The sequence below is a fragment of the Rissa tridactyla genome, chromosome 3 (assembly GCF_028500815.1).
Source record: "Rissa tridactyla isolate bRisTri1 chromosome 3, bRisTri1.patW.cur.20221130, whole genome shotgun sequence".
NCBI lineage: Eukaryota > Metazoa > Chordata > Aves > Charadriiformes > Laridae > Rissa > Rissa tridactyla.
Window position 1 is genome coordinate 67,704,380 of NC_071468.1, and position 15,459 is coordinate 67,719,838.

Sequence of the window (15,459 nt, forward strand, 5' to 3'; positions counted from 1 at the left end):
GAGTAGTTTCCTACAGAAACAGTGCTAGTTTCAGTATTAGTGTAGGCAGGTGCTGATGCAATGAATATCTCCACAGAACTGTTTGACATAACCTGTCCATTGCTTTGAGTGAGTTGCTTTGTCTTTTTTATTAAATTTTTGCCTGGGTAGTATTTGACCTGTGTTTTTTCAGTATCTGTTAAACTGTATCTATTAAACTGCCCTCCACTTGCATTAGAACATATTTTGTCCTAACTGTCCAGAATGCCCTGGTTTGAGGTAAAACAGAACCAATTTTCTTTTCAGTAATCTTACTTTTGATCTGAATTTCAATTCTCAAACAGACAGGCTGTTTTGCTTGTGTTTTGCAGTTCTTCATAGACTAATTTTATGCAGTTGCTTTTGTTTGTGTGTGTTTTGTTTTAAATTGAATATGGAAAAGATCTCATGATTGGGAAACTGAGAATTTTATTAATCCGTAGAGTGTTCGTGCAGATATTAGAAATATCAGTCTTGCGATAATTTGCTCCCCCACTTCAATAAAGAACATTTTATTCAATTGGTAGTTTGACCTTGGGAAATGTGGAAAGATCATTTTCTGTGCTTGAAAAAAAACCTCAGTCCTTTCTATCTTGTTGCTTAACAATTCCATACAATGTTTAAATTTTACTTCAGATGAAATATCTATTTCCATTACTTCAGTACTGTCACTCACCTACTTCTTGTCACTTTTCTCAGCCAATGGAATTTTGGATTGAATGTATTAATATACAGAGATCTAGAAGGAAACAGAACACTGATCTTTCCATTGTTTTTTAAGTAAGTGGAGAGTTGGTCAAATTATTTTTTCATAGAAAATCTCAGTGAAAATAAAAACATACCTGTTGTTAACACTTTTTTGAAAAGGTTCCTACCTTCCTACCCTCAAGCAGATCAACATTCCTGCCCAACATGGTGTCATCTGCAAACTTACTGAGGGTGGACTGGATCCCCTCCTCCAGATCATTGATAAAGATACTGATCAGAACTGGCCCCAATACTGAGCCCTGCAGAATGACAATTGTGACTGGCTGACAACTGGATTTAACTCCATTCACCACAACTCTTCGGGCCCAGCCATCCAGCCAGTTTTTTACCCAGCAAAGAGTACGCCCATCTAAGCCATGAGCAGCCAGTTTCCCCAGGAGAATGCTGGGGGAAATGGTGTCAAAGGCTTTACTAAGGTCCAGGTAGACAACATCCACAGCCTTTCCCTCATCCACTACGCGAGTCACTTTGTCACAGAAGGAGTTAGTCATGCAGGACTTGCCTTTTATAAACCCGTGATGACCGAGTCTTGATATTACTTCAAGGGGTAATGGTTATGATTACTGAATGTGTTCAAATATATCAGTAGTTTGGCTGGGAATACATGTGGTTTGAGACAGAGCATATTTAAAAAAAAAAAAAAAAATTCCCCTTGTGTTAGGGAATTCCCAAAGGTCACTGAAGGTCAGAAAGGACTGACCTCTGCTTTAGGTTTAGAAAAGTACAGTGGCGTTATGCCAGACTTGTACTGCTGCATTTTCTAGTAGCTACCCATGTTCAGAAGGAGTGCTTCTGTCCTATTGGAAAGTGTTTTCTTAAAGTTTTGGGTTGTTCCAAATATAAGCAAAGTATTAAGTATTTCATATTGATTCTTAGCTTGTCTTTTACTGCTGCTGTCCCAGTTTTAGCCTTTAAACGTCATGATTTGCAATACTATCAAGGTTTTTGTTTCCCATGGTTAAAAGTCATGTCTTTGCATTCACTGTTATTATTATTTTTAAATCTCAGTCATTTAAGAATTTTCACCCTTAAAGAAATGTTCTGGTTTATTGAAGACCTTGTGCTCGTAGACTATGTGAGGATGTTTTTTCTTCAACTTCTTCAGTCAGTCAAGAGCAGGATGGGTTTTTTTTTTAGACTGTAAATAGTCCCAGATGATAAACTACTACTGCTCTAAAGCCAGAGCAGCTGTAACTCTTCTGTGTGTGGTGCTTCATCCAGACGTTTTCTAGGCGTATGCCTAGGAACATTTGGCATAAGCAACTTAAGACAAGTAAGCACAGATAAGTGGAAGGACGTGATTTTTTTTTCTGCTGTTCCTAGCTAACATAGGGATCTCCAGGATCACTAGTCTTTAACTTCCCCTGCATCAGATAACTGTGTTGTATAGGCCCTTTCAAAGGTTTATTATACTTCATCTTAATTATGTGCTTTCCTGCAGCATGTGTATTGTCTGTGGAGGTGAGATATTGTTACTAACTCTCTTCATGTTTAAATTGTGTAGCTCACCTAAAGCTCACCTACAGTTCTTGATCACGTGTAAAGAGATAATTTAAGGGTTGGAGTGGTTTTTTTCCTCTTATTTTTTCTTTTTTTCCCCTTCTTTTTCTTTTTTTCTGGGATTGAGTAATAGAGCTAGCTTATTTACAACTAATAAATTCTCTGAAGGATTGATTACCCTTTTGGACCCTTGGTAGGCATGTTTTCTGTGTGGTTCCTCACCAGAGAGTGTGAACTGAGATGAATCTTGGGAGTATAGACTTCCTCATGTTGAGTGGACCTTAGATACAAATTTGGGGCTGAGAAGAGGTGTGTACGTCAAGGTTCCTTCCCCATGGGTGACTCTGAGACAGTCAAAGAATCTGTGACCTGTCCAGCTCTGCTGGCAAGAGTACTAGTGAGAACTTAGCCTTAACTCCTTTGGTTTTCAATCTCTGCAGGCCTGTTATTGAGGAAAAAAGAAGTAATAGGGTGCTATCTGACTTCACAGAATTGAGATCCCAAGTGTTTGATTTGCTGTGCTGGAAATTCTCCTGAGCCCTGTCAGCAGCAAAGGCTGCCTCACAGCATTACTTAAGCATTCAAATGGAAGTAATTATGTTTTCATGATTTCTAAATTAGTTCAGCAAAATTATCTATAACTTTCACATGGGAAATGCTTTTTATTATGTCAACAAAATTTTTACATGGTAGGTAAAAATTTGTTTAGCTGTCCCTTTCTTTTGGCTAGCTTCCATTAGGTATTTCTTTTGTAACATGATACTTTTTTCATGTGTATATTAATTTTTACTTTCTTGGTAATTAAAAACTTTTCTTTAGTATTTTAAAATGCCTTTAACACTGAAAACATTAGATAGAACTAGAAGCTTGTCAGTGAGTAGGATTCATTAGTGTTTTAGCGTATGTCTAACCGATCTTGCTGCGCACGGCTTTTCATCTGCAGAAAGTTATTTTCCTACAAAACAAACTTGCTCCTATGTGATGATTATTCTTAACCAATTCCAGTCTAAGTACTAGGTTAAAGTATAACTGGAGTTGTCCTACTGTGCTTTTAAAAAAAATTAAAATGAATCAATGAAGGAGATGTGTATGCAGCAGAAAAAATAAATCATTCACAGTGTTTTGTTTTTATATTCTTATGAAAGGCTTTCTATCTGGTGAGGTTAATTAATATAACTCCACTGCTTCTTTTGGTTCTAAGTAATTTATTCTTCATTTTTTCTTTATTCACAAGTTGAATAGAAATGATGTGGGAGGTGACAAAAAATGTCTCAAAATGCATACCATCAGGATTATGCATGCTGGAACAGTGAGGAAAGAGCATAAAGTTTCCAGTAATTCTGGACTCTAGTTGAGGTTTTGGGGTTTTGGGTTTTTTTCCATTTGGTTTGGTTTTTGTTTTGTTTTTTTCTTTATACTGTGATTTATCACAGACATGATACCTTCTGTTTGCTTACAGCTCTCAAATACGTCTTTCCACCAAGCATTGGAATTGATCTATTTACAAGCTTAATTTCAGATGATTAAGCTAGTAGAAGCGCTCCTATAGCTAACAAAAATGTGTTGCAAGTTGAATGCTCTGCGGAAATTAAAAGATCTAACTATTTCTTTTCCTTTTCCCTTTCCCTTTCCTTTTTTTTTTTTTTTTTTTTTTAAAATTTCCATTTCAAATTCCTTTTTGTCTCTCTCTAATGATGTGTATTTGAGCCTTGCAGGAAAAAATAGTCAATGTAACACTACATTTCTGTTGTAACTAAGTCTTCTAATACTCACTTTTATCTAATTGATGTATGGATGTTTACTTCATATATTTGATGGTCTGACAGGACTGCTGCCAAAACTGTGGGAGATTCTCACCTTCTTCAGTACCTCGAGTAGTCAGAACTAGTCAAGTGGAGTGAAGGCACTAATATCCTGCTTGGTGACGGTGGCGTATGATTTACAAGAAATCATACAAAACTTAGGGATAATTATGTTCTAAGGGTAAGCTTTGGGCTACGGAGTTGTTCTCCCTGTTTCCTGACTGCATTTTGTACTTAATTGACTAGGTAGCCTTTGGGTATACTTATTTTGATCAGTGCCTTAAATGAGCTAATAATGAGAATACCTAAATTTTTGGATCCTAATAAGAGGATCCTAAAAATTCAGCGAGGCCAGTTCTTAACATGTATGTTTTCTGCATTACTGCAAGTGTAGGCTTAGTCTTCATGGTGATTACAGAATGCAAGGATAGGGCTGTGTGGGAATGTGAAGGTTTGAGTATTCCTTAAGGATTAAACTTCAGCAACTAAGTCCCTTTAGGGAGCCCCTGCTGAAATAATTACTACTTTTACCATTGCACTCAAATAACATTGGGTGTTTAAACTCTTGACGAACATTTATTTCTGGAATAATCTTAGGTGAAAAGTGATTGTCATCATTTGCATTTTAGAGCTGGGATGTGAAAACAAAGTATGTGCTATTTTGCAGTGCCTGACATAAAACAACTAGATTTTTTTTTTCCTCTTTTTTGCTGTATGTTACATGTCATATGCTTAATTTTAAACCTTGGAGCCCTTTAGAGGGCTCAGCAAGCATATAGATACGGGTGATCTGATTGATACAGGCTAGTTACATTTCCAAAAGGCTTTTGACCATGTCCCTCTATAAAAGCCTGTAGTGATGCTAAGCTGCCATTCCATGAGAAGAAAGATACTTCCATAGATACGTAATTGTTTAAAAGGAAAAAGAGAAGGTAGGAATAAATTGTCAGTACAGCCAGAAGTAGTCATCAGGGCATCCTGTAGGGGTTTGTGCCGTTTAACATGTTGATAAGGGACGAGAGTGGGGGCCAGAGAACAGAAGGCAAAAGTTTGTAGGTGAAAGCTACTTCAGTATAGCAAGGACAATATGTGGTCGTGAGGACCTGTAGAGGGACCATCACAATATCACCAACTGTGAGTGATCGGGCAATGAAATGGCAGGCCCATTTTAGTGTAGAGAGCTATAAAATCATGCACACTGCATAAAATCCGAATTTCACACACAGAAAGACGGACTTGGAGCTTGCCATTGGCACTCTTCAGCGTCATCGTGGGCTTCATGAAAATATCAGCTTAGAGCCCACTGATGGTCAAAAAAAGAAAATGAAGTGCTAAAAATGGTTAAGGAAGTTCAGTATAAATTAGATAATGGTATTATGCTTTTGTATAAATTATGACTCACCCACATCTTGATTACTGTGTGCCAGCTCTGCTCTCGTTATCTTCAAAGAATACAGTGCAGTTAGAAAGATCTTTAGAGAAAGATGAGAAGGATAATCAAAGAAAAGGGAATGGTTTCTAAACGAGATTGACTGAATAATCTAGGACTCTTCAAATTTGAGACAAAATTACTTGGGGACATATAATAGAGGTCTATGAAGTTGTGAATAATATAGCAGGATGATTGGGATCAATTTGTTACTGATTTGGGTCATTGAAGGAAGCCAGGTACAAACCAGACAAATGGAAATGGCTCTTAATGCTGTCGGTAGTAAACCCATGTATTTCCCCGAATGATACTGTGTTCACTAAAAGCTTGCACGGTTTTAGGGGGAAAATGGACCAATATATGGACAAGAGATGCATTAGGGATGGCTAAATATGTAGAGACATGTCCAGTTCAGGGAGTTCTGACACTGTATCTTTGTTTGCATCTGAATGCAGGCACTTCATAAACAAGGACATGCCATTTTACTTGGAGAAGTAAGTAACTATTTGAGTCTCACCTTGGAACCGTGTAGAAAATTCACGGATGAAATCTAATTCCCTTGAGTAGCATTTGAATTACCTGAGCTGTTCAGCGTTTCCCATTCTCATTCATTGCGGTGACGCTGGTACCGAGGAGCCAGGGTAGCTGTCCCCACAGCCCTGCTCTCTGCCTGCATGATTCATCCCTCGAACACAGTCTCTCCTTCTCTCCTCGCCATGAAAGGAAGCGAGCATCTTTCTGAAGTTCACTAGATGAGCATGCAATTAAATTGTAATAAGTGGAAGGACATTTATAGTTGCACAGGCAGCAAATGTTTTCTGGCTAGAGTGATAATCTGAATTATTTTTCAGCTAAAATGAAAGTGTTTAAGCCATTCTTTCTAGGACTGTAAACTGAACACGATTCAGTACCAAAGCGCTGGTGTCTTATTAGGATAAAACTTATCTGGTGAAAAGAATAGCTCAACAGTCTGTTTTTTCTTGAGTAGTGTGTGCGTATGTGAGGAAAAGAACTACCTCAGGTTTTGGTCTGACTTGTCAGCATTTTAAGTTGCTGTTTTCACCTATACATGCAATTCCCTTTTTCCATTTCCCATTTTAAATGGGAACAGATATTATCAAATTAAAGCCTGATAAGAATTTTTTACCTGAGCTGCACCTTTTGCTAAGCAGTGTCTATAGTTAGGAATGTTTCATAGCTGAATTTATACCAATTAGGAATGTAAATAAAATATAATTTAGCACTGTATCTATGAAATATCAGCTCTCTAATATCTGTCTTTTCAATAATTTTATTTTTCCTTTACTTACCTCATAAACATTACTCCCTAGAACTTTTTGTAGGCTTCTTGCATTTCTGTATTTATTCACGTTTTTTTGTTTTGTTACATTGTGTGGTTTTTCTTTTTTTCTTCTCATGGATCTCCATGTCTTAATCTTACTATTTCCTGTGAACTTCTCTTTTTTTGATAACTTCCTACTCTTGAAGGGTGGGAATTAATTAAATTAATATGTAAGAGTTAGAAATGAATTCACTTGGTTTTTTTCTAGCTCTCTCTTAGGAAAGGTAACTTTCTCCCCTCTGCCTCCAGCGTAGGAAGGTATCAACATACCGGGGAAGGACACGTATACATGAGGCCAACCTTCACTTGACTCAGTCTCTCTCTACTGGTGTGCTTTCCTCTTTCAGATCTTCCTTTTAGCTTAGGCATTCATGCTTCATCCTTTATTTTTTTCCTTCTAATTATTTTCCTTTTACTTTCACCATATTCTACTTCTTTTTTTTTTTTTTTTTTTTTTTTTATCCATACAAGGAAGCATGAATCTTGACAATAAATTTGTTCTGGTCAGTTGGCGTTGTTTTGCTACATCTGTAGCGAAAGACAGCTCTGTGCTCTGGAGCAGTCCAAGAGCAATTCTTCGTTGTTACTGCCTGTTTGGGGTGGGACAAGAAGTTGGATGTGAAGACAATCTCTTCTTTTCCTCCACGCACAGCAATTTCCCCATTGCCTTGCAAGAATGAAGAATGGAGTTAACGACTGCTACATAAATCTCACGCTACAGCTGTTCTTTTCATTGCCACTGGGGAGTGCTGCACTATTTCTCTCCTGCTGTGTGTTTTCCTGTGCAATTACGCTGCATAAGGTTACAGGAGGCTGTGGACTGTACTGTGACCCCTGACAAGAATATAAATTTTGTTGAAATGGGTTGATCAGTTGTGTGCTGTGATGTTGAACCTGCCTGAAAGTAATGGCATTTATTCAGAATGGAATCCTGTTTCAACATTTAGCGGAGCGAAAGCAGTATGCTGTTAATTGAGGTAATAAACATGCTTTTCTGGTGTGCCATAAGCATCAAATCCAAAGCAAGTCATGTATATGAATGGTATGGAACTGCAATACATTGAGTAATAAATATTCCATTCAGTCGTCAAACCTTGTAGGAACTTCAACTAAATGAAAAAGGCAATGTGTCTTACATCTACACGCTTGCCACTGTGGGAATTCTATAGAAATGAACGTTGTAAACATTTTTTCTTTCATTTTGACAGGTAATATTTGAAGCTGAAGTCTCAGATGGGAGAAATGGCTACATTGCCATTGATGACATCCAGGTTCTGAGTTACCCTTGTGGTAAGTAATGATTAAGAGCTGCATTTTTCTCTGTCTTTTCAGGACATATTTGATATTGCTGTAGTCTGCTGAGTTTTCATCACTAGATCACTGATGTTCTTTGTTCTTTCAATAGTATTTTTGTTGCAGCTTCCAGGGGAAAATGTAGTGTTGCAGTAGTGATTTACCTGGGTAAAATCTTTGTCTGCCCGAAGTAAAGTATACGGGAATATAAAAGCAGAAATTCTTCAGTGTCTTTTAGTGATACCATAGTTGGTGTGCAGAATCAAAATGGGTTTCAATGTTAATGTGTATACTCACTGATTAAAGAAAACTGAGTGGACAGATGCATGTAGGAGGTTTATCAGATTTCACGCCCTTTTTATTTTTATTTAAAAAAAAAAAAACAACAGACACAGCAGTGTTTTGTTTTGTTGTTTGTTTGTTTTTTTTTAAAAAAAAAGACTTTTGGCTCTTGAACTACTGAAGGATTGGGTTTTGTTGTTTTGATTTTGTGGACAGACTTCGGGCATGTATGTTTGCCTTTTCCTGCTTAATCCTGGGGAAGAATTACACACATGTGAACACAAGTTTGCATACAAATACTAATATGAATATTCTATAAATGAAAATTATTAGAGTGCATTTTTGTCATTTGTCATCACATTTTTTTGTTAATTTGGTTCTCCTCAACTCTTCTGATCTTCCCCTAGTCATCCCCTCTCTAGAATGCAATTTCATTATAATGTACCTCATGGCTGATAATTTAATTGCTTTCTGAAATGATCAAAATGTAACAACCCCCTCCCCCAGATTTGCAAAACAATGCCAAATAATGAAGTTGCAATGGCAACCTCACATTTTGTTTTCTTCTACCCCAGTCCTGTTAAGACCATAGCTCTCAGGGGCTACCAAGCTTTCATGGTATTGGAGTGTGAGTTACCTCTTTATATTTCAGCCAATGATGTCTGTGCTCAGCAAAGCTCTGCTTGGATTCAGTATCTGGCTTTCATTTATTTTTTCTTCCTTTTTTTTTTTTTTTAATTTCTCTTTTTTTTCCTTTATGTTTTTTTTAAGTGCCAAAACAAAAGGCACCTGGGTACAGCCATGACGGCAGAATATGAGCATGATACATTATTCAGATAAGCTCTTTTTTGTTATTGGTGTTTAAACCCTGTTTGTTCCAATTTGCTGTTTTTTCCTCTGTGTTATTTCTTCATGTTTACTAAAAAAAAAAACCCAACTCAACAGTTCAGCTACTGTTGTCGTCAGTAGTTCTTGAGACAGGGATGGGTGAGAGCTGTGTACTGTACCCATTCCTCAAATGTGTCTGTCAGCTTTCTTACATCCAATAAATCCTTCGGGTGGTTGTGCCACTGAGCTTTCCTAGGGGCTTTGTCAGTGTGGGAAATAGATTTGTCAGCTCCTGAAATACTATATTCAGTGGCACAAATGATTTCATTTAGTAAAACAAGAGAGCTCTGTGTTACATTGCAAATAATCTGAATAGTAACTCTCTATTTGCCTGAGCAGTGTCCTGCTAATTGGGTTTTTCTCAGTATGATAAGTTTCATACAATCAAAAGTATTTGGGATAATTTTGTAAAGTGCTGCTGACATTTTGGCATTTGATCTCCTTCTCTTGGCTTTGATTTTTAAAAGACTTTATTATAATTCATGTAAAACATAAAGTTAGTAGAATCACCAGGGGAGAAGGGAAAGGACTGAAAGCACTCTTTCTTCTCGATCAGAGATGAAACAAATGATTTTCTCTCTTCTGTTTCTGTTTTTAGCCAAGGGTTGTTACAGTATGTGCATCTTCGGGGAGATAATAATGTTGCTGGCACCTTTTTTAGCAGTAAGCGTTATTTGTAATTTTTGTTTTCCCCCTCTGCAGATAAATCTCCACATTTCTTGAGGCTGGGCGATGTAGAGGTCAATGCAGGGCAGAATGCTACATTTCAATGCATTGCTACGGGGAGAGATGCAGTGAATAACAAGTTATGGCTCCAGGTAAGGCCAAGTCATGCAAGTCTATTTGGCTAGAGGACAAGCTGCTTCCCGGAAGTGAAATATTTAAATTCCTACGCCTTTTTTTCTTCTGCATGTAAAATATTTAATGTAAATACAATTTTATCTCTGTTAAATGGAGAAACTTGTAATTAATTTTGTAATGTTAAAAAGCTGGGATTAAAAATTAGAACAACTGGTGGGGACAGTGGAGGAGGGTTGGTCTTTAAGGCACTGTGGGCCTTCTCTCCTTGTAAATCAGCTCCTCTGTATCAAAATGTATTATTAAATGCAGATAATTGGCATTTGGGATCTAGTAAAACACAGATGTAACACAGCTGTCATAAATTTTGAGGATTATTTTATCATATAAATTACAACTAATTCTTTGTCCAAGCAGGTGGCTGGAGGGATGTGGCTGTACTTCTATATGCGTCTCAATTTTACTCAGCAGTATATTTAATGGGACAACATAAAAGGACGACTTCACATCCTTTTTCTCTGTCTCCATAATAGCAGGAATTTCAACTTTTATCTGTGTGTAATTGTGAGAAGTATGTATGTGTGGTGGTTTGACCCTGGCTGGATGGCAGGTGCCCACCAAAGCCGCTCTGTCACTGCCCTCCTCAGCTGCACAGGGGAGAGGAAATATAATGAAAGGCTCGTGGGTCACTATAAGGACAGGGAGACCACCCAGCAATTACTATCATGGGCAAAACAGACTCTTCTTGGGGAAATCAGTTTAATTTATTACCGATCAAATCAGAGTAGGATAATGAGAAATAAACCCAAAAACTTAAAACACCTTCCCCCCACCCCTCCCCTCTTCCCAGGCTCAACTTCACTCCCAAATTCTCCACCTCCTCCTTCCAAGCAGCGCAAGGGGACGGGAATGGGGATTGGGGTCAGTTCATCACACGTTGTCTCTGCGTCTCCTTCCCCCTTATGGGAGGACTCCACACACTCTTCCCCTCCTCCAGCGTGGCGTCCCTCCCATGGGAGACAGTCCTCAATGAACTTCTTCACTTGAGTCCTTCCCACAGGCTGCAGTTCTTCACGAACTGCTCCCGTGTGGGTCCCTTCCATGGGGTGCAGCCCTTCAGGAACAGGCTGCTCCAGCGTGGGTCCCCCACGGGGTCACAAGTCCCGCCAGCAAACCTGCTCCAGCGTGAACTCCTCTCTCCAAGGGGCCACAGGTCCTGCCAGGAGCCTGCTCCAGCACAGGCTTCCCACGGGGTCACAGCCTTCTTTGGGCATCCACCTGCTCTGGTGTGGGGCCTTCCATGGAGGCTGCAGGTGGATACCTGCTCCACTGTGGACCTCCATGGGCTGCCTCACCCATGGTCTTCACCAGGGGCTGCAGGGGAATCTCTGCTCCAGCGCCTGGAGCACCTCCTCCCCCTCCTTCTTCACTGACCCTAGTGTCTGCAGAGTGGTTGCTCTCACATATTCTCACTCCTCTCTCTGCTGCAGTTGCTGTTATGCAGCAGTTTTTTTCCCCCTTCTTAACTATGTTATCCCAGAGGCACTACCACCATGACTGACGGGCTCGGCCTTGGCCAGCAGTGGGTCCGTCTTGGAGCCGGGTGGCATTGGCTCTGTCGGACATGGGGGAAGCTTCCAGCAGCTTCTCACAGAAGGCACCCCTGTAACTCTCCCTGCTACCAAAACCTTGCCATGCAAACCCAATGCAGTGTCTTGGAATCTAAGAGATGATTAAAACCAGAAAATAACCCTTCTCACTAAAAAACAAGAAAAAAGAAGAAACCAACACCACCATCCCCCCCCCCAAAACAACCGCTTTGGTTTGTGGAGCGGGGATGGGATTACTTACAGTTGAGATCATTGGTTCAGTAGAAGGATGGCAAAGTTTTGCAGTTGCTTCTTAAAAAATTAAATTTTGCCACTTAAGGATTAAAAAATCACTTTAGTTGTATGTGTACCTTTATGTGTATGCTTTAGTGTATACATAAACCTTAAGCATCAACGCTCCTTTAGAATGGTTTAAAACTTTTTTTAAAATGTGTATTTCTACGCATTTTCAGAACTGTAAAGTATATACTTTTTTGGAAACGTACTTTGAAATGAACTACAATCAGAACTTTAAAATATCTGTTTTTTTGGCAAGTGTTATACTTTGAATTGAACTATAATTAGTTACTTCAATCTGTTTGATTTTTCTTTTAATAGAGAGCGGAGCTGACAAACCTTGAGTAACAGTCGCATACAGGCATGCGATAAAATTTTAAAGGGATTTTTTTTTTAATAGATAGAATGAGATTAGAAAAAAAACCCGATATGCAAAATGTATTACTGGTCAAATATGCCGCCACAAATCTATCAGTAACTGCATTGCATTTAGTGAAAAGGTATCATAGTAGTAGGAATGATTTGTGCTCCATGTCTTTGAGTAGTAACTTGTTTAAATTGAGCAAACTTACAATGCATTCATTAAGGAAGAGGAGTTGGATTTCAGAGACTTGCCAAATAGAGGACACAAAGCACACACAATGAAATTAGACTGGCTTTTGCTATATCGGAGGCAGGACTATCACAATAGTAGCATACCAGCAAACCCATGAAGCACCACCTTCAGTAGATCATGGGTCAGAACGGCCCAGTGGAGACAGCTAGCTGGAAATCTTCCCTATCGCTCACTCCTCGGTGTCAGATAAATCTGACAGATTATCCTTGCTAATTTACACTCCCCTGAGAAGCCCGGTTAGCAGCCAGAACAACTCACAAAACATATGTTTTGTACCTTCGTATACTTCAAGGATGGGTTTTTTTGTGTGCTGATCACAGATGTGGCAATTTCTCAAAGTGCAAAAGATAAGGTACCTTTGAGGTTATAACTCTGCTTGCTTGTACTGATGAAGTGCTTTGATATTCTTAAAGATATCTTGCTGCTAAAATTACGTAATTGAACTTCTGTTCCCCTTCTTGTTTTCCCTTAAACAGTGCCAAATTTCCACCAATTTAAAGGTGACTCATTTTTTTTTCTTCCACCCTCATCATTCCACCCCTCCATCCATCTTTCCCAACATAAGCATGAATCAGCCGCTTTCCCTCTCTGAATTTCCTTTCTTAGATAACACAGCAAGTTACTGCTGTTGCAGCAGTATTACCTGTTGCAAGTAATAGGGAATTGACTTCTTTTCCTTGAGACCCAGGGTGTATATGGATGTGCTTCACGAGGCTCCGGAGTGTAACTTGGAAAACGTTCACTTTAACCTTTGACAAAACTGGAGTTTCATAATGCCCAAATACCCAGAAAGGAAGAACCAACAGATCAAATCAAATGCCTAAGTAATTGTTTTTGAGAGCCCTGAGCTGAAACATTCCAGGAATGTATTTTTCTCATAAGAAGAAAAGCCATTGGAAATAAAAGAAAAAAAGTGCAAAAATGAAAAATGAAAGAGGGGGAGGGGGAGAAGACACTTTCCAAGTACACTGTGTTAAAGAAAATAGCTTTTGGTTATGTCCTTATTGAAAAAGAAAAGATATTTCCTTGGGAAAAAAAAAAAAGAAAGAAATAAAAGAAACAGCAGCAATTTCCTATTAAAACACATTCTTTGATACGTAAAGATCTGAGGTGCAATCTGGGACACGAGGGCTTTTTGCGTCTAAAAGGATCTAAGATTTCATTTGCTTGCCTTGAAGTAATAGAGATGTGCAGGCTACAGATTTTGTTACTGACTCCCGGTGCTTTCTGACTCTCCCAGCTCTCCGTTTCAAAGAGGGGCTGAAGCAAATTCAGCGGTGTGGGGGGGTGGGAAGGCAGCCGCCCTGCTGTGTGTTGGGAGTGGTGCTGAGCCTGGGTGCAGCCCCACAGCGGCTTCAGCCAGGCTCGGTCTGAGCTGCTGCAGTCTCCGCTGTGCCCTCCTCATCCCCCTGTGCACTGACGCTGGAGCTTTTGGAGCTTGCCAGTGAGTCAGCTCGGGAAAGTGATCTGGCTGAAAAAGATTTTGAGACAAATTGGATTTTTGGTGTTGGGAGTGGGGAGGACCATTTGTTTTGGTTTTGGTTGCTTTTTAAAATTTATTTTATTTTATTTTATTTTATTTTATTTTATTTTATTTTATTTTATTTTATTTTATTTTATTTTATTTTATTTTATTTTATTTTATTTTATTTTTTAGCTTCATTCATGTCTCAGTTACCTATATAAATAGTGCCAGCAGGTGGAAAAAGATGAGGGTGTTTGATTAGAAACAAGGAAGAGGGAAGCATTATTCCTGCCCAGGGCAGGGGGGTTGGAACTAGATGATCTTTAAGGTCCCTCCAACCCGAACCATTCTGTGATTCTATTCTATGATTATCACAACTTGAACTGAAGTAAAAATGGATCTCGGTAGCGTGTCTCATTGTAGTGTCCTATGTAAACTTTAATCTTTTTTTAGTTATTGGGGAAAAAGTCCTGATCATCTGTGTGCGTGCATGTTTCCATGCTTATGTTTTTCTCACTGTATATATAATTAAGTGCACACACCTTTGTGTGTCTGAAAATAAAAGTGGATAAAAATAGGTACAGCATTTCAACACGCTGTTTCCTGTGTGTTTACTGCTGTAATGACAGTCTTTTCATCTACTCCAATTTCTATAAATGTACATCTGTAAACATTTCAGACAAATAGGAATTAACATTGAATTGAACTTCTGACTTTCATGGCTGCAGATTCTGCTCTTGTTTGTTTTTAGATTGTATCTGGTCTCTTGTTCCCTTTTATACCCCTTCCCTCCCATCCCTGCGTTTTCGGCCCCACTGGACTAAGGTCTGGGACAGTCAGAGCTCTGGCATTGAAAGATAAGCAGTAAAGATAACAGAAGTCTTTAAAAGTTGCAGCTGCATTAATACGAAACAAATATTTGCACAGATAAAGAGATTTAACTGGTTGAATAAGATGATCTGAAGCACACCTGTGACAGCGTGAATAGTAGGTGTGGGAGCGGGGCAGAAATGCAGCTCAGATTGTTTTGTTCTTCACCTTTTCAACCTAATCTACTGTTGAATCTATTACTGTGAGCTCAAGGATTCTCTTTATGACCTGTAATTATTAGCAAATTCTGAAAGAGTTTCAAAGTCGTTAGTTTTCTTTTAAAGTGAGCATTCAGTCTTGGTGCGTATTAGCTCTTTTGCCTGACATTCCCTTCTAAACATAATGCTGTGGTTTGTTTTTTTTTTTCTCAGTATTTTCCCCTTTCTCTGAAAATTTCCAGTGTAATATTTTCACACCCCAACAGCTGTAGTTTGGTGCCACTGTACGCGCTGAAGGAGTTGGGTTGGGGGATAGGAGGCCCCAAACCCAAGGTGGTAACCTA

The 15,459-nt window shown here is 38.9% G+C and overlaps 1 protein-coding gene across 4 annotated transcripts in view; it reads left to right on the forward strand.

Annotated features, from left to right (window-relative positions):
• Positions 1–15,459, forward strand: part of PTPRK (protein tyrosine phosphatase receptor type K) — a 421,519-nt gene that overhangs the window by 178,750 nt on the left and 227,310 nt on the right. For all 4 annotated transcript variants that reach the window (XM_054196429.1, XM_054196428.1, XM_054196431.1 and 1 more), the window contains exons 4-5: positions 8,068–8,149; positions 10,025–10,140. In XM_054196429.1, coding sequence (XP_054052404.1) covers positions 8,068–8,149; positions 10,025–10,140 — 198 coding nt within the window. The remainder of the gene's footprint in view (positions 1–8,067; positions 8,150–10,024; positions 10,141–15,459) is intronic.